The sequence below is a fragment of the Kryptolebias marmoratus genome, linkage group LG2 (genome assembly GCF_001649575.2).
Source record: "Kryptolebias marmoratus isolate JLee-2015 linkage group LG2, ASM164957v2, whole genome shotgun sequence".
In the NCBI taxonomy this organism is placed as follows: Eukaryota; Metazoa; Chordata; class Actinopteri; order Cyprinodontiformes; family Rivulidae; genus Kryptolebias; species Kryptolebias marmoratus.
In genome coordinates, this window is record NC_051431.1 from 1,807,471 (window position 1) to 1,826,594 (window position 19,124).

At 39.7% G+C, this 19,124-nt stretch overlaps 1 protein-coding gene across 2 annotated transcripts in view; it reads left to right on the forward strand.

The window, feature by feature from the left end:
* LOC112451460 (RNA-binding protein Nova-1-like) overlaps window positions 1-19,124 on the forward strand; it is an 81,468-nt gene that overhangs the window by 52,815 nt on the left and 9,529 nt on the right. For both annotated transcript variants that reach the window (XM_037981279.1, XM_037981280.1), the window contains one exon: window positions 7,873-8,039. In XM_037981279.1, the coding sequence (XP_037837207.1) occupies window positions 7,873-8,039 (167 nt within the window). The remainder of the gene's footprint in view (window positions 1-7,872; window positions 8,040-19,124) is intronic.

The window sequence follows — 19,124 nt, forward strand, 5'->3', positions numbered from 1 at the left end:
CATCCATCCATCCGTCCATCCATCCATCCATCCATCCATCCACCCATCCACCCATCCATCCATCCATCCATCATCTACTCATCCATCCATCCATCCATCCATCCACCCGCCCATCCATCCATCCATCCATCCATCCATCATCCATCCATCACATTTTATTTCTTTGAACTGAATTGGAGTTTATTGCAGTTATCCTTCTGTTGATTTGGATAGAAGTGGGATGAATTGGAGGAAATTTATTTGAAATAAACTGAATGAAATTAATTTTTTTTTTTCGACTTTGTTCTTTAAAAACAGAATAAGTAAGATCGATCCATGTACGTCGGTGCCAAATACAGCAGTCATTTTTTTAATTCTTTGTTTCCTCTTGGTCCATATTTCAGTCTGTGATGCTCGTTTTTCTCTGTTTTTATTCCACCGAACCTTCAGCCTAATAAAACCTCACTGAGGTCTGTTTGGTCATTTCCTTTGAGTCATTAACGTGTCCGTCATTGAACTGGTCTCATTTTACAACGCAGTGGCTCACCAGCAGAATAATCCTGTTTTGAGTTTTACTTGGAGATCTATGGTTATTTGTTTTGGAGAGCATAAATAATTGTTTGTTGAAGGATTTTGTTTGTCAGTTTGTGATGAAAATGGCTGAATCTTAACGAGACTTTTGTCAGATATTTGCTCATTGTATAAATAAGAAGCAGAATTCCAGTTTGTGGTTAAAAACAACCGAAGCTGTGGAATAATTTGACCCTCTTTAGCGAAGGTTGGTTCCATTTCTTTTCACTTCTTTTTTTAAAGTAGAAATTGAGTTTTTTTCCTTTTATTTCAGGACCTAGCTGCCCTTCATCACTCCTCCGTCTGAATGCCCCTTCTACGTCTTTATATATATATATTTTTTTTTTGGAATAACAAGGTGTCACACTGCAGCCGTCCCAGCCGGCTAATCCCGCCGATCTGATCAAAGGTAGCCAGTTAACCTGAGCTTATCCAGAGCCTAAGGAGATCTTCTTAATGAGCTTACATTAAACTAGCTGTCACATCTCACTGTGCCTCCAGGCAGCTCAGATGGAGTCTTATAGACGGGTTTCCTGTGCATCATTTTCACTGATTTATTAACCAACAAAAGCATGGATGGGATTCATCTCTGCCCACTTTGTGTTACAAAATATAAAACATTGACCCCACTTTGAGTACTTATTTCTTAAAAGAAGCATGAGATTAAAATTAGGTCCATGTAAAGACTAAAGGTAAAAAATCTGATGTTTAGTTCTGACATATTTCCTAATAAATTTTGTGATTTGATCAAACATTTCCCAGCTTTGATCCCAAATTAAAATACTTTAACTTGAGTTTATAGATTGTGATTTTCTTCAGAGATATCATCAGGTTACATCTTCCACAATCTTACAGCAAAACTCCGAATGAGTTTAAATTTTATTATCAACAAGAAGTTTATAACATTCAACAAAGAAAAGAAAAAGCTCAAATGTCAAATGTGGTTTTGCTCCATTACTGCATGTACACAATGTTTGTCAGAAACTCATCTGTACTGAATCTAAAATATGTAAATAATTGTCTGTAACCGGCTTCTGTTTACAACCCCAGCTCCAAAATCGTTGAGTTAAAATGTCAAAAAATAAATAGAATGCAAACATTTGCAAATCTTATGAACCCATATTTTATTCACAATAGATCATAGTAAACAGATTTAAAGTTGAAACTGAAAATTGTACCTTTTTTTTCTAAAAAAAAAAGGTAATTTTGAATTTTTAAAGCTGTTCCAGATGTTTCCCTCTGTGCAGCATCTCCTCTTCTTCTCCCATCAGTCTGTAAACATCTGGACCTGAGGAGACGAGGGTTCATTCTTCAGTGTTGCTGCCATAAAATTCTTTATTTCTTTGTTTGATATGTTTGCTACGTTCCATTGCACATCATTGGTTTCTGTCTTTATTTACATTTTACACTACATCCCAGCTTTTAGGATTAGAGTTGTTGTATTTTTCATTAAGTCCTGCATTTTAAATCCCATCTTCCTGAACCGAGTCTGTTATTCACAAAAAGACGGTGGAGGACAACGTATTTCTTCTCGCCTCGTGTGCTCAGTGAAGCTCAGGGTTGCAGCACGACGTTTGTTTTGCAGGTTTTTACATTTCTGTACACACGGTGCAGGATCCTCTCGTCTCTTTTCCTTCTTTGTTTTTCTGACGTTACTTTGTTGTGACAAGTTTCACAAAGGTTTCGTTCTCAGCCTCCCAGCCTGTCCGTCTCTCGGCTCGTCTCTGTTTGCCTCCCTCTGTCTCTGTCTTGTCACTCCATTTTGACACCGCCGTCGTGGCTCTGCGCTGATCTGCCTCTCTCCTTCCCTGTTGCTTTTCAGATGGGACTGAAGTTGTCTCTATCGATTTTTGTCCTCCTCTTCTTTCAGCAGCGTGCTGGAAGTAAAAGGAGCTGTACATCTCCACACAGCGGGGGACGAACATCATGTACCTGCGAACACAAGACCTCTGGTGTTTCTGTCACTTTCGCTCTGCTCTTCTCCTGATGTTGATCAAATATTAATGTTTAAAAAACTTTGGGAAACTCACTTTTTCTCAGCTGGATCTCATTGCAGGAAACTATTTGACACATTATTTAACACATTTGTTGCATTAGAGCAACTGCTGGTTTTCAGAAAACAGGATTAATGGAGTGTGAGTCCCCGTGTTGCTGGACTGTTGCAGGAATTCCCTGAGAGTTTTTCTGTTGTGGTCGGTGCTGTTTGCTCGGTACTCGTGTTTGTTGGCAGCTCAGTTGTCTGTTTGCTGGGAGGTTTTGTGGCACAAATGTTTCTGAAAATATTTTTGCAAGTTTTACCGCTTTAAACTCCATCCTTGGCTGTAGTTTTGGCTCGTTTACAAGCACACACATTTTGTACACACCAAAAGTCTGACTGTGTTATATACACAACAGTATAGCTCTTAGTAGCTGCAGGCTGACATGGTTGAATGTTAAAATATCCATATTTCATGAAATTCTGACTGATCCTGCACAGACTTCCTTCATGCACGTACTTCTGTTGGAACTGCAGAGTCTATAAACCCGATTAAGATCCAACAACATCCTAAAAAACTTGTTTTCTTTGACTTAGAAATCCTCTAAGACCATGAAACCAGCACTCCTTTAAGGAACACGTGTTGCACACAGACACCTGTTCAGTCTGAGCAGCGATTTGACCTTTGAAGCACCAGAAACAAGTTCAGCTTTTCAAGGCTGAGTGACGTGTCTTTGTTATCGTCTACAGAAGCCCAGAGAGGCCAAGTTTTCCCACCTCTGGATGAGCGAGGCTGGAAAGAATGAATCACAGCTGTTAATTGAAGGTCGGCTGATGCAGTTAACAGGCTGAAAGATGGAGACTCATCTTTATGAGCCGCTCTAACGACACCCGTCTAAAGCTGACTCCTTCATGGCTTTAGCTTAACCAAAACACAAGGAGTGTCTCACTTCAAATCAAATTAACTTTATTTGTGAAGCTAATTTAAAACAGCCAGAGTTGAGCAGAACGAGAGGCGACCTAAAATACTAAAACCACTGAAATAAACGAAAGAAATCAAAATTTCTGCTACGATGCAGTGTGAATACGGAGAGCTGAAGGACTTTGATTAAACTGAGTTCAAAAAAGCTAAATGCTAAAAGCTAAAAAACAGTTAAAGGCTAACTAAAAGCAAGAAAAAAAAAAGAATTTATCCTGAGGTAGATTTCTGGAACTGAAGAGATCTCTGAACATATTATTATCTGGAAAATATTTGTAAATTGAGGTAAATAGTTTTGAAAAGTTACAAAAACAAAAAAATCACAGCATCCATCTCCTGAGTGAGCTGAATGAATGCTGAATAGAAATAGCAGAAAATATGCAGAAGTAGTTAGATTTCTAAAAAAGAACCCAGGAAGAACAGTCAGCATTCAAACAATTAAAGGTTGAGGACAATAAACATGTCTTGAGCTGAGTTTTAATCATAATAAAAGAGGCACATCTAATTATTAGGAAGAATCTTTTTTGGTTCAGAGGTAAAACGTCTGAACGAACGAAGAAACGAAGCCCAGTTATCTTGTAATTCATGCATCAAGGATTACTCATCTGAAACAACTGTGAATGATTTGATTTAGAACATGCATGTTTCTGAGCTGTGTGAAGGAAGCCAGAGTTCATGGAAAAACCCTGTGTGCTCAGAAAGTCCCAGCTGAAATTCAAAACAGGAACCTTCACGCTACCACGGACGTCCAGAAAGCTGCAGTTTAACTGACTGCCTTCACAGTCGGCACTCGTAGTTGTCAGGAGGATTTAGTAACTCGTTATCTTATAATTGGATGTTTGGGTACAAAAATAAAACTCTGTCTCTGTTTGTGGTCAGCGTGAGTTCACATTACTCCTCTCATCGCTTGCATTGATTTATTTCCTTTTTTCTGAAGTAGAAAAAGGCCGAAGCGTTTCCTGTTTGATCTCCAACAGGATCCGAACCCTGGAGAGCTGCTGTGGTGGAGCTCATCCTGCAGTCTGAGCGCGTATCTCCATACTGAGCGTGCATATGTTGCTGTGAGTCACCAATCAGAGAAACACTCTCTGATTCCTCCCTGATCATCAGTGAGAGGAGGAGGAGGAGGAGGAGGAGGAGGAGGAGGAGGAAGGAGTGAGTCATGTTAGTTAGACCTTAATAAAAACAAGCTCCAGGGTCTGCGACCTGCCTCATGATGATGATGAGTGTGCTGGTGTTGAGCGGAAAGGTGCCGGGTCACTTTGTCGCTGTGGAAACGGAGAGCTAAAGTTCACGTCTGCTGCCAGTTACACAAACTCTGCTTTTATTCTTTTCGTTTCCAATCATCCTCTAATAAAACCAAGAGCTGCAGAGGTAAAACTGTGTATTGTAGGAACTGGTTAAAGTGTGTCAGAGAAATCTGACTTTTCTGTAGTCCTTCCCTGGTCTGCTGCAGAAACTGAACATCCTGAAACTTTGCACTCAGTTGGGTTGGATTTTACAACCTGTGACTCGGCATTTTGACTAAATCCTTGTTGCATCTCAAATTCCCCCAAATGCTGCAATAAACTTGGATTTGTTTTTATCCCAGTTGTTTTTTTCCAAGGTTTCTGTCAGGACTCGGTTATCGCAGCCGTCAGACAGTTCCATCAGCTCAAATCAGCAGACGTGCAGTAATATAAAAGCTTTTATTTCACGTCCAATTATATGTTTTTATATTCCAACTGCAGTTTACTGTATGTCTTTATACAAGTGCAGTTCATGTTTGATCTTAATTATCTCCCACCGCCAAAGGAAATAATGTTGGTGCTCAAATATCTCCTGAACCACAGAACAGATTTTAATTAAACTTTCAGAAATTAATCACTGGATGGACGTCTGCAACTGATTAACTTTTGGAGTCAACCCAGTTCAATCCTGTTCAAGTTTGACCAAAGTGGCTACAAATTTGTAATTTCCTTTAACAGATGCCAGATCTTTGATTTTTACCTCTTTTTTTTTGTTTTTTAACCTTGCATCTTTCTTCTCTTATTTTGATCCATTTCTGCTGTTGCAACAATGTGAACTTCTCTGCTCAGGAACAAATAAAAATTTATTCTTTTCTAATTTTTTGGTGCTATAACATGCACATTACAGCAGTTTTATTTTTCCTTTTTTGCCACTGATTGTTGCAATGATGATACAAACAGACCCTGACAGCAAAGCTCTCCTCTGGATCAGTTTTCTGTCACATCAGGACGGGAGGGGTCGGCTCTTAAATACTTCAGTTCTTTTTTTATCTGCCTGCTGTAAATGTTTGTGATTGCATCACTTTTGATCAGAATATTTTTCTGCAGATGTTGAGTTTGAAAGCAGCCTCCTGCTGTTAAAATGCACATTTCATGAGAGGAAATGATAAAATGTAGAGACTGAACTCCGTGTTGGTCACTGAGGGATGTTTAAATTCTGCTGTTGGCGCTGGTGTGGCATTTATACGTCTACTACTGTAAGTTTTTGTGTTTGGACCTATTTAAGGGAAAACATTACGCAGAGACATAAGAACGGTGGTGCTGATGAGTGCAGAAATGTCCGCCGACCTTTTAGAAACGTAACAATCTGCTCCAAGTTACGGAGAAACCAGAAACGGAGCACGTTTTGTTAGCAGAGGCACAGCTGTACAGCAACCTCAATATGATCTGTGACACACACACACACACACACACACACACACACAATCACAGGCGGGACAGAAAGCAAACCCACACTCACTCTCTCATGCCAAGACAATGGCCTGCTAATCCTTGGTTCTGATTGGTCGAGTGCAGATTACCCAGAGGGCACCAGCTGTCAGGGAGAGGCGAGGCCCAGTTTCCTCAGTATCACACACACACACACACACACACACACACACACACACACACAGACTGTCTACAGAAGCTGAATAAAGCAGAAATAAGCATTAGCACTTTAGCGTGATGTTACATGTGACGACTCATTTTCATGTTTAAACTAATGTGATTTGTAAGCTTGTCATCATGCTGGCTGCAGCTGTCAGCAGAGGCTGTTTGTCACTGCTGTCACCAAACTATAAAAATAGGAATGGACATTAATAACGCTGTAATGCTAACGGGCTTCATGAAGGTCCGGAACAGCCAGGTAGCCCGGTTCTGTTCATCGTGGCTTTTTATATTTAGCCTCCGTTGCTCCTGCTGCTCTCAGTTCTCTGATATTTAACAGGATTTTGTGTAATTGGAGCCATTCGAGTCGAGCTTGTTCTGAGCGAGGCCTCAGAGGGCCGAGCCGGGCCAAACCGAGCCAGGCCAACAGTACCGGGAGAGGGGGGGAGCAGGAAGCGCTGATGGACGCGCTGCTGGGCTGCGATAAGCCCAGAACAGGCTGGAATCAAGGGGAAAGGATGGAGAGAGATGAAAGCAGAGGAAAAACAACAAAAGGAGACTGAAAGAATTAATGAGTGAGAAGAAGAGAAAGAAAATAAACTCAGTTTAATAATGAGTGGAAGAGGTTTAATCTCAAGGCCGTCAGGGTTCGATGGACTCAGGCTGTGGCCTGGATTCCCGATGACTTTTAGGCCTTTTCTTGTAAACATTTTTATATGCAGAGAAATAATCCAGCAGACACACTTTTCTGTTTCATTGTTGTGTTACTGCAGCAGGCGGCCATGTTAGCAGCTTTATGCTTCTGATATCAGGACAAAATATAAAAAGATTTGACTTTGACTTACAATAAAATAAATGTTTTCTTTTTTAAAATCTGATAAATCAATGAGATTTAACGTTTAGTTTGTTTACCTTCTTGTCTTGGAGCCACGTTTTGATTCATGATTTATGATTATCGTGATGGATTTAAGTGAAATGCATTTTTAATACCTTTGTAATTGATTTTCTTGTTGTAGTAAATTGTTAATTACCTTCAACCTGTGGAAACAGAAGAACTTTATTCATCCTGAAAGGAAACTGCAAACGTTACAAGCTGCACGTTTAACCACAAAGAAACAAAGAGCAGTCTGTACAGAAAATACAGAATAAGATAAGAGATAAAAATAGTTTTTGATTACAAAATAATCATGGCACAGGAGTGAGATGAGCATGAACATTAATTATTACATTGATAACAAGAATTCCTACATGAGTGACTGACAGACAGTTTATAAACTATTTAGAATCTATTATAAAATAAAGAGTTTGTTCACTCCTGGAAAGGAAATCTGCTGATTTTAGAGGAAAATCGAGACCCGCTGCTCTGGTTTACATGGAGTTTGTCAAGAAAATAAAATCCTGGATGGAGAAAGAGATTTTCAAGCCTCAGCATCTTGTTGTTGCCTTCACTAACCTGTCTGCGTGTGTTTGTGTGTGTGTGTGTGTGCGTTCAGGCACGACAGAGAGGGTGTGTTTGATCCAGGGGACGGTGGAAGCGCTGAACGGAGTCCATGACTTCATCGCCGAGAAGGTGAGGGAGATGCCTCAGAGCACCCAGAAGACGGAGCCGGTCAGCATCCTGCAGCCACAGACCACCGTCAACCCGGACCGCGTCAAACAGGTCCGTTCCCTTCGGTTCTGGTCGGTTCTGGTCAGTTCTGTTCGGTTCTGACTTTGTGTCACAGCTGAGGAGAAACAACAAACCGTGTTAGAAAGGAAAACAGGTGCTGCAGATGTTTTCCTCTCGCAGTTACGCCCACCGAGCATCAAAAAGGCCAGAAAACAGAGCGAACATGTTCATAAAAAGGAAATAAACATTTAAAAGTTAAGAAAAAGGAAACACGTGGATCACTGCAGGAATATATAAAGTGTGGGTTTGAAATGAACGTGTCTGCTAGGTTAGATTTCAGTGTCAAAATAAGTATTTTGCACATATTTAAAAGTTTAGCTCAGCTAATTAACATCTTCCAGTTTGAGTCAGAGAGTCTGCAAAGTTTCTGGTTAACATTTGAAGGAAAAACGTGTTTTACGTTTGGTTTGCTCTGTGGATGTTCTTTAACGATCGTATTCTGCAAATAAAACCTGCACACAGAGGGATTTGACTCGTTCCAAAAATTAAACATTTTAATTTGCTAAATAAATTTGCTTTCGTAACATTTCCTGGGTTAAACTGACATGTTTTTAACTGCACAAACTTTAGAACTGAAACATCTGTTGGTGTCTTAATTAACTTGATTTTGCCAAAAAATTAAAAAAAAAAAAAAAATTCTAATTCAACAAGACTTGTACAAACAAGATGGATAAAATATGATACCAATATTAGGTTTTAGCAGAATTTAGACCAAGAGTTTTATAATTTAAGTTGAGATTTATTTTTCAAGTTTAGTGTTGAACAAGTTTGATAAAAAGTAGAACAGTGACGATGGAGTTTCCTTTATGTGTTTATGTTTGGGCTTTTCTGTCAGACGAACGCGTAACGACACAGAACTTAGGAGGAAGACGATAAAAACAAACAGATGTGGGGAAATAAATAATAGAAAAGGGAAGGAAGCGACAAAGAGAGAAAAGGAGGGAAGGGAGGAGAGAAAACGAAAGGATGGACTGAGAGGAGGGAACATGTAAACTGACACACACACACACACACACCTGAGCATGCGGCAGGAAACAGGGCCACACGAGGACAGGAAGTGAGAAAGTGTCTCTTAATCAGGCTGGTTCATTAAGGCTGGGGAGGATGAGGGGACCCAAAAAGTAGCTCCTGCTTATAAATAATGTTAATCACTGAATTACTGCACCTGTTTATGTTTGATTCTGTGAAATTTGAAACGTTTTCCTCCGTTTGTGTCCGTCTCTGCGATTTAATTATTAAACCAGAGAGTTTTTTTTTAAAGCAGAACCTCGACCCGCGAGAGGGAGACGGATGATAGCAACAAAATAAATATTAAACCACATTTAGCTTCGCTTTTTGTCACAGAAAACGTGTGCGTCTGTAATATTTCCTGCAAGATTAGTTGAGCTGAACAACTCACCATCCTGACTTCTGATAAAAGAAAACTAAAAATGCGAAACGCTGAAACTTTTATTTATTCTTCTTGAATAAAAGAAACTCGATGAACAGACCAGCTTTGTAATCCAGAACAATTAGTGAAGCCATTGATTGTGATGTGAGTCTGTTTAAATGATTAGTATCATTCTCCCTTCGGTGATCGCTCCTTATTGATCGCTCAGGGCTGCTGTTGTTTCCATTTTACTGACTGTTCGGTCGGCGGACAGAGCATCCAAACATCCCCACACCGAGACTCTGGAATAACTCAACTAAGCGTGAAATAAAACAAAATAAACCCTAAAAACGGATGAAAATGGAAAAATTTCTCTCTCAGCCTCAGTGCTGCTTTAGTTTCTGCCTCAGGAAGGATTTTCTCTCATTCTCAGAAATAAGCAGAATTATGGAAGTGGCAGGCCTTTAATATTTGGAATAATTATAACTGCACACACACACACAGTTACACACCTTAGGATTCGTTTCATACGAGCCTTAAAGCTGCAGACATCAGGTTTGAAATTTATTTGTCTCATGTCTGAAAGTTGTCATTTTTAATGTGATTACATTCAGGACAAACGTTTCCTAATTCCTCACAGACGTGTGCCGATTACAGGTATACAGAATATTTTTTTATGTTTAGTTTAAACGTGTTTGATGAGACACCGGAGACAAACGTTTGGTCCCCCGGAGCGCCGAGCAGCTCCGCCTCTCCACCGTGTTGCTCCGAGCCGTTGGTCCGAGGGGAGAATTCCTCTAAACCTTTACGCTTTTTAGAAAAATCACGTCTTTGGTTGTTTTTACATTTTTAAGAGCAGCACTCATCTCTTTTTAAGGTAATGCCGTTTTAAAACAAACGTTTACAACAAGCTACAGGAGTTAGCATGTTAGCAGGTGACATGTATGTAATTAACTAATAATTAACTAATAATTAACTAATATCAGCATGTCAGGATCTCAGTGTTGCTTTACGAAGAGGAGAACAGTAAACTAAAATAAAATAAAGGCATAAACTATAAACAAACATAAATAAAACAGCTTGTTGACTCTGATGTTTTAACTGAATTAAAATTTATTCTTAATACTTGTGATTAAGTTTGCCTTAATTCTAAATATTGTAAAAAATAAAACAGCTGATTACAAATTAGGTTCAGAAAAAAGTTTCAACTTGTTGACTTGTCTTCTCAGATTCCTTATTTATATCTGTGCATTAAAATGAAAATAATTATAAATATATTTAGCATAACTGTAAAAATCATTATTAATCCTCTCAAGGCAGATTTGCAACAGCGAATTGCATATACCTAATTACTCCACATTCATATTTTATGAGCCTTATTTTACTCAGATGATAATTTCCCCAAATATCTGATTTTTCCTGTTACTAAAACTTAATTTGAGCCTGAGAGGATTAAGCAATTTAGGCAGCAAAAAGTAATAGTAATTGCGTTTTTGTTTATAAATAAAAACAGATCATGTGATGCATTTTTAAGTTTTTGTTTTTTTTTATATACATATTATGCCGTCACAATCTCATACCAGCCGATGACTCGTTGCTGCACGGATTTTACTGAAGTTAAGGCGGATTTATTTTCTTAAAATGCTTTACTGGAAGCAGATATTTCTGCTCTGAGTGTGGAGTCGATGCAGCTGAGCCTGAAGAGCGGCGCTGCCTTCGATACTAAATTCTTTTTTTTTTTAATTTGTTTTGTCCTTTTTTTAATTAAAGACACTTAAATAAACAACAAAGCCACAAACTTTATCAACATGTTTGATCACGACATGTTGCAGGAATCAAATCCTAAATTCTGTCCCTGTTGTATAAAAACGTTTCTCATCATTTTTGCATCAATCAGTGAATCAGTGATGATTATATATGCCTGAAAGGGTCACATGTACGCCGTGCACAGGGATGGGTAATTATCCCTCCTTCCTGAGCTGAGTCGCTCTGACATCGGGGGTTAAAACGGCTCAGGTACCGACCTTCAGGTCGTTTAAACTTTTCCAAACCAAACTCGGGTTGCTGAGCAACCAGGAGGCTACTGTTCTGAGCTAAAAATACAATTAATAACAATAATGATAATAATGCCGAACAGGATTCACAGAAATGAGACATGATGTGTTAATTAGTGTGCTGGTGGGCGGATTGTGTTACTACATGCCTGACCCCGCTTCTCTGCACCCGCTGTTAAAGTTAAATCATTATAAAGTTTATTTTTACAGCAGTTTCATTTTGCACATGAATCCTGAGTGTTTGAGGCTGAAATGAGTGACAGCTGAGTAATCGGGTTTCGGCTGATGTGAGAAGCTGCAGGGAGACAGGCGGGCTAATAGCCGCTGATACTTCCACTCTTATAATAGAGGGCGAATCCCCCTGTTGCTCTTCAGGCTATTTATACTCCGTCAGAGGGGCAACTAAATGGGTTTGAGCAGCATCTGATGACACACACACACACACACACACACACACACACACACACACACACACACACTAAAATAAGCTCCTAAATGCAGCCGTGTCCACAGATGAATCATCAGCAGAAGAACCTGAAGTGATAAAAACTTACATGTTTGCTTCAAAACAAGCTGTGAGGCTTCAGTTCACTGTAAAATATTTTTATTTTTTCTAACTGGTGTAAAGCTTAAGGAGCTTATTTAAAAAAAAAAAAAGCCTTAATATTAATGTTTACATTTCAGTTTCACAGAAATAATATTTAAAAGTAAAAAAGTGACACTTTATGGAAGACGAACCCTCCAACTTCCCTCCAGGAGGTCAGTTTAATAAGCTGAAGTGTCTTCAGGGGCGATAATGTTTTTGCCTGTCTGTGTGTCACACCTCCAGATTTTGAGCCAAATTCTGGCGTGGTAGTAGCTGAGCCTGATCCCCAACAGGTACTTTGAGCATTAACTCGTAGTAGTACCTCTGCAACTGATTAACTTTTGGAGCTGTCTCCTGTCATTGTGGCCACCTGACCCTAGGAAACACAAAAAGGACTTTAAACTCAACCAGTTTTACAGATATTGAGCTAAAATTTGAAGTGGTAGTAGCTGAGGGTCATCCTCAACACACTCATTCCTTCAAGAAACTCTAGGCCTTAAATTAGCCTTTAATTAGCTCTGCTTTAAAGTTTATTTATGAAGTGAAAAACTTTAGGCAGCAGGAAATGATGATTAACAGTTTCCTGCAGACTCTTAGTGAGCTCAGAGGTTTCTGTTTTTTAAAGCGTGACTAACACAGCTTCTCTTTGATCCGTCTGATGAATGGATCCTCCACGTTGGCGTTCACGCCTTCATTCGACATGTGCGCCTCTGACAGACGAATGGCGTCTGCTGCAGCGCAGCCGCTGGTTGTCTGATGTTGCAGTTGTGGAGAAAATGTCGTCTTCTTCTTGTCAAGAGCGCGGCTGTCGCAGCATGTGGCGCCGGAGGTGACCTACAGGACAAACATGGGAGGGAGGGACGGGGAGAAGCTGGACGTGTTGTTCTGAAGAGGACGAGAAACAAAGTGTCGCAGATGATGACATGAAGACAGACGAGGAGGGGACAGAGTCAGAAACGAGAGACCCAGAACCAGAACTGGGCTCTCGTTAGCCGACAGCTGCTTCGAGGAAGAAACGACGCCAGCAGACCACATGCCACGCTTCGACTTTTCCTGCGCTCTCCCAATCAGATCTGAGGGAGTTGATTACTTCGGCTGTTTGTTTTCACACTCAACTAAAATAATGTAAAATATCACTGCACCTTTTGTTTTACAGAATTTAATGTTGCTGCTAAGAATCTTGATCTAAATTTAAATTTTCAGATGTTTTTAGGGCTAAATATTTATTTATTTGCCTCAACTTCAAACCTTTTATCTGTTAGAAAGCTAAATTAAAGCTTAAAGCAACAAATGGTGCAGCTTGTGATCTGCTTGGAGTTTGAGTTCGACGACGACCAACAGCAGATTTTAGTTTCATATCTGAGTTACAGCCATTCAGGTGTTTTTATTTAAGATTAGTCAGCTGTGGCGGTCATCTTGAGTTGGGTTGACTCCAAACGTTAATCAGCTGTTGGCGTACATTCAATGATCGATTTCAGAAAGTTTTATTTAAATACATTTAGAGATTTATGAGATATTTTGGTTACACACAAACACACACAGGCAGGTGATTCTAAATATAAACCTAAAGTAAACTGATGACTTTAACTCATTTGTTTTTGTCATCTGACCCACTTCCAACTATTAGAGCTGCTGAAAACGTTTTTTTTTGTTGTTTTTGAAGATAAAAACTTTGATGCGAGTGAATCCCAGCCTTAGAAGTGTCGCCGCTCGTCTCACCAGGAGAAAATCCTGCAGATCACAGCTGTTTGGTTTTAGCTTCTGATACTGCCTCACCTGTGCATAGGTGAATAAAAATAAAACGTTCCTACGGCCGCACACAAACTGAACGTTATCAGGCTGAACGAGTTCCCGAGCTGCAGACTGAGATCAGCTGCTGACACTCTCTGGGTTTGTTGTGGATCTTTATAGGTTTATCTTTGACTCATGAAGGCTTTTGTTCAGACCAAAAACCACAGCAGAACTTTGTTTAGCTTTATTGACCACAGCTTTGACCATTTACTTACATCCTGCTGCTTCCTGTGGCCATTTCCTGCCACCTGTTTCCTACTTCCTGTTATTGTCCCACACAGGAAGTTTACCGTTCATGTTGGAAACATGGAGTCTGATTAACTTTAAGTCCGATGATGAAGAATATTATCCTCATTATTTTTTTTCAGCTTTTAGATCCTGACATTCAGACGAAGTTCTCAAAGTGGGAAACTTTAACAAACTGGACCCGCTTTAAAAAAAACAAAAACTTTCTCGTTTAATGAATTGATGTATTTTGTGCCTCAAAGAGAAAGTTTTATTTTTGATGTAGGTGTCCTTGATCTGATTTCTGCACAGTTAAAACAAGATGGTTTAAAGATGCATTCTGCTTCGTGACCAGCAGGGGGCGAGTTCAGTGGTTAGTTAAAAAACTTATAAAAATATTTTCCTTTTTGAGTTTCACGTTTTGTTTTAAAAAGTGCCTTCCATTTTTATTATTGCTCACCACCATGAAAGGCAGGTGAGCAGGTTACTGTCTGTGTGTTTGTTAGCAAAATATCTTGAGAATCAGTGGATGGATTTTATTAAAAGTCTTGAAATGTAATTAATGGATGTGCAGCTACAGCTGATTACCTGATGAGTTCTTAAGTCATCTTGTCAACAAACCAAAACTGGTGTCCACTGGTTTAGTTTATATCTTTGTTTTTAACGTCATAAACAGCGTTTTAGGTAAAGAATAAGCATTATAAAATAAAATGTGACGGACACTTTTAGTTAAACCACGAATATGGCATTTATTTTCTGTTTGTCCACTGGTGGATATTTGTTGCTGTTTGACACCAAGCAGAGCCTCGTGATGCAAACCTGGGATAAACTCTGAACCCTCTGCAGGTGCAGGTGTGGAGCTTTCAGGGGTTCTTCCTCAGATTTAAGGCTTCTTTGTGTTTTCTGGTTACAAAAAGACCAATAAAGACAGAGAAAGTCGGCTTCTAAACAAATGTTGGCGACATGTATCAGTGAAGTTAAACTTTCAGATTTTATTTCCAAACACGTGGTCTGATTTCAGCTGCAGAATCGTGTTAAAAACCTCACTTTTTACCTTCTTCTGTAACATTTTATCTTATTTTTCCTTCTCAGTCCTGTGATTTCCACATTCTGCCTCTCTGCTGAGTCAGCTCGTTCTTTCTGTTTGCTGCTCGATTGAGCTGCTGCTTTTTATTATCTCATATTTTATTGCACATGTGAAGGAAAAAAAAACTCCTCTCAGATGTGATGACTTTGTTTTCTGTTTCACTTCCTGCTAGAAGATAAAAAAAAACAGAAAAGATTTCGAAAAAGTTGTGATGACATAAAAGTAACTTAAGACATAAGTGAGGAAATAAGTGATGAAAAAACCCTAAAGAAAACAAAAATGTTTTAGAATCTACTAATATGTTTACTTTTTCTTTTTAGTAAAATAGACATTTAAATTGGTTTCATTCTTCGTGTCCAATCACATCAGTCCGTGCTCAGCGTGCACTTTGCAGCCTTTTCCCTCCAGTCCAAATCAGAAAGCAGCAGTTTTTTATTTTTACATCTCTCATCTTAAAAGGATGATATTATCTGTCTGATTATGAGCCCAAAACAACTGACTCTGCTTTGGGTGATTGAACTCTCCTCATTCGTGCGTTCAGTGCTTCCTTAAAGAGCCACAAAGAAACCACCAATTAAATTTAATAAAAACTGGAGCTAAAAGCAGCAAAACTGGAGCTAAAAGCAGCAAATCTGGAGCTTAAAGCAGAAAAACTGCAGCTAAAAGCAGAAAAACTGCAGCTTCAAGCAGCAAAACTGCAGCTAAAAGCAGAAAAACTGCAACTAAAAGCAGAAAAACTGCAGCTAAAAGCAGAAAAACTGTAGCTAAAAGCAGCAAAACTGCAGCTTCAAGCAGCAAAACTGCAGCTAAAAGCAGAAAAACTGCAGCCATAAGCAGAAAAAATGTAGCTAAAAGCAGAAAAACTGCAGCTAAAAGCAGGAAAAACTGCAGCTAAAAGCAGAAAAACTGCAGCTAAAAGCAGGAAAAACTAACTAAAACATAAAAGTAGCAGAACAGTAGCTAAAAGCTGAAGGTAGCAAAATGGTAGCTAAAATTGGCAGAACAATTGCTAAATGCTATAACAGAAAAGGGGCTAGCTAAAAGTTCAAAGTAGCAACTAAGACCTAAAAGTAGCTAAACAGCTAAAAACTAAAAGAAGACAAAAACAGAGGCAGTTCACTGAAGCAGACACTGACATCTTACTGTATTACTGTGGGGAATGTTTCATTTTATTTTTCTTTGTTTCACGCGTTCTGTGTGTACCTGTGTGTGTGTGTGTGTGTGTGTGTGTGTGTGTGTGTCAAAGTTCACACCATGTGCCCCCACGGTCAGTCCTCTGTCATCCTTTTATTTTTAACCTGCCGGGGGGGGTTTCTGTGCTCCTGGATGAGCCAGAGAATGGAAGAGAGGCAGAGGGATGGAAAACGAGGGATGAGACGGGGAAAGGGGACTGGGCGAGTGACATCGGTGACGAGTGGGAGAGAGAGAGAGGTGACTAAGAATGTGGATCAGAGGGAGGCAGATTAAGCTAAAGTCCCCTGCTTAAGACTTCAAAGTTCAACCTCCAGCAGCTCCAACAGTTGTTCTTCTGTCCTCCTGTCACTCCGAATGCACATGTTGTTCTGGACAGAAATAACAGACAACATGCTCGTATTGTTTGTTTAGCTGTCTCTGTGCAGTCTGCAGAGTTTTCACAAAAACACAAATAAAGCAGCGAATCCCGTCCATCTTTGAGGTTTGCGGAGCCTCTCCCAGGCCTGTGTGTGTGTGTTCATGTGTTCATTAGGAAATGACGCTGACATACCGCCGTGTGATCAGGATGGAACGCCACACAAAGTTCAGATAAAATACGGATCATCATTACCACCATAGCAGCTTTTAAATCCAGCTCCGGAGCAGGTTACAGAGCTCAGGTTCAGGCTGGATTTTAATGATCTGCTCAGAAAAGTATCACATATCAACATGCTGCTGGGTAAAAAATGGAAAAGGGATTTTACTGAAGCCATTAGATGTGAATGCAAAGGAAAACGGTACATATTTGAATGTTTTAAAGAGATAAACTTGTGAAAGTCTTTTTGTAGAGCTGATGAAAAAGTGAACAAGAAGAAAGTCAAGTCATGCAATTAAACACCTATTTTAACAAACTCTGTGTTTCTGACCTCCAAAAGGAAAACTATAATGTTCTCTTTTATTCTAGATTTTTGTTTTGTGGCTCTGCTAAATTAACTTTTTACAGGACCTTAAATTAAAGATTCATTTCAAATCTCGGTAACGGCGTGAGTGAGCTGTAACAAAGTTGATCTGAACTGATCACTGCTAAGAAAATAATACATCTGCACAACAGAAATAACTAATATATAATAAAAAAGGTCCCACAGGAATTACATTATTCACAGAGAAACACAACTAAATAATTCTAACTTAACCTGCTGTTAAAATGAAAGGTGAAGACAGAGCAGTTTTGTTTTTGTGCGTCTATTTGTGAAGTATCTCATGAATCGTTGAGCAGATTTTAATAAAACCCTCATTAAACAATAATTGGCTGCAGCTCCACACAGCAAATCAACATTAGCCAACACAAAAACGGCTATAACGCCTCAGTTTGACAAATATCAGCTAAAGTCTGGGGTGGTAGTAGCTGAGAGTCATTCGTAACTCAGTGAAATATCACACATAAGGTTTTATTTAAGGTTTGAAGGAAACGGCTTTAACTCTTGTTTCTCCAGATAAAATGATCCGAGTTTAAAACTGGCATGAAGACAGCAGGCGATACGCATTCCTCCAAGGAATGCCAGGCTCTTATTTTGGTGAGGTTTTTAAAGCAACATTTACAGAAAATGCACCGTCTCAAGTTTCGTTTTGTCACACAAACCTGCTTTTAGCTGCTCTTTCTTTTTTACAAATCACTCCTGCAGCGATCAACAAGTTTAGGAAAAAGAAAAAAGTGCCGATGCCGACGAGCCGAAAGGACAGAGCATCAGTTTTCAGCTGAAGTCTTCCTCCTCTTTGCTGTTTCTGCAGGTCAGACCTCAGACAGACATCCAGCCGTGAGACAGCAGTTTAATTTCTCTAATCTTCCTAGTACCTTACATCACAGCGCTAAGGCTGAAATCTGTGGTTTGGAGAATTATTTTTAGCTCTTAGACATAAACACCCAGAAAGACGAATTTATTTCCTGTCAGTGAGTGAAGCGGGAGGGGCGCGTGGCTCAGAGGCGCGGCTGAAGGGAAGTATCACCTCTGTGCTTCGAAATATGGAGAGGAGAAAGTTGGATCTTTGCCCGATAAACAACCATGAAGTCAGTGCATAATGAGCCAAAGCAGACGTCACAAAGCTGTTTAAAAGCCACAAAACAAGAATCCACAGAGCATCCTGCAACGATCAGGTTACATATTCGTGCTGTTTGTCTGTAATAATAACAGCTTTAAGCAGTTTGACCGTTTCTGACCTTCATAAACTCTGAACTTCAGCCAAGTCCCAGAATCACTTGACCCCTCTCTGCCGGTGACATCGATTTGGACTTATCTGCTGAAGTCAACATTTCTCCTCTCTGCTTCTGTGTTCACAAGGAGGAGATTGGCTTTGACCTTTGACCTCTGAGCCCAGGAGCTGCTGCAACAGGCAGTTCTCATCAGGCAGCTGGGTGGATCCCAAAAAACTCCATTTTCTGTCCTCTGAGGAAAAGTTTCTTCCAACAAATAAAAAAAAGAAGAAATAAATGAAACTAAAGTTTAGACATGAAAAGTGAAAAAGGCAGAAAACAGAAACCAGGGCTGCTGAGAGCAACAAACATGAAAGAGAGATTTCTTGCCTGCTGCCAACTGTCACATAATCTTCTTTGTGGCAGTTCTGCCGAAAGGTGTCGGGAGCAAAGGATTGTGGGTAGTGTCAGCCATCAGAGGAGTCAAAGAAACTGTATCAGCTAAAAAAAAGCAAAACGAAGTGGATGAATTTGTGTTGAAATGCCCTTAAACTGGAAAACTGGTAGTCTGTGTGTGTGTGTAGGTGTGTGTGTGTGTAGGTG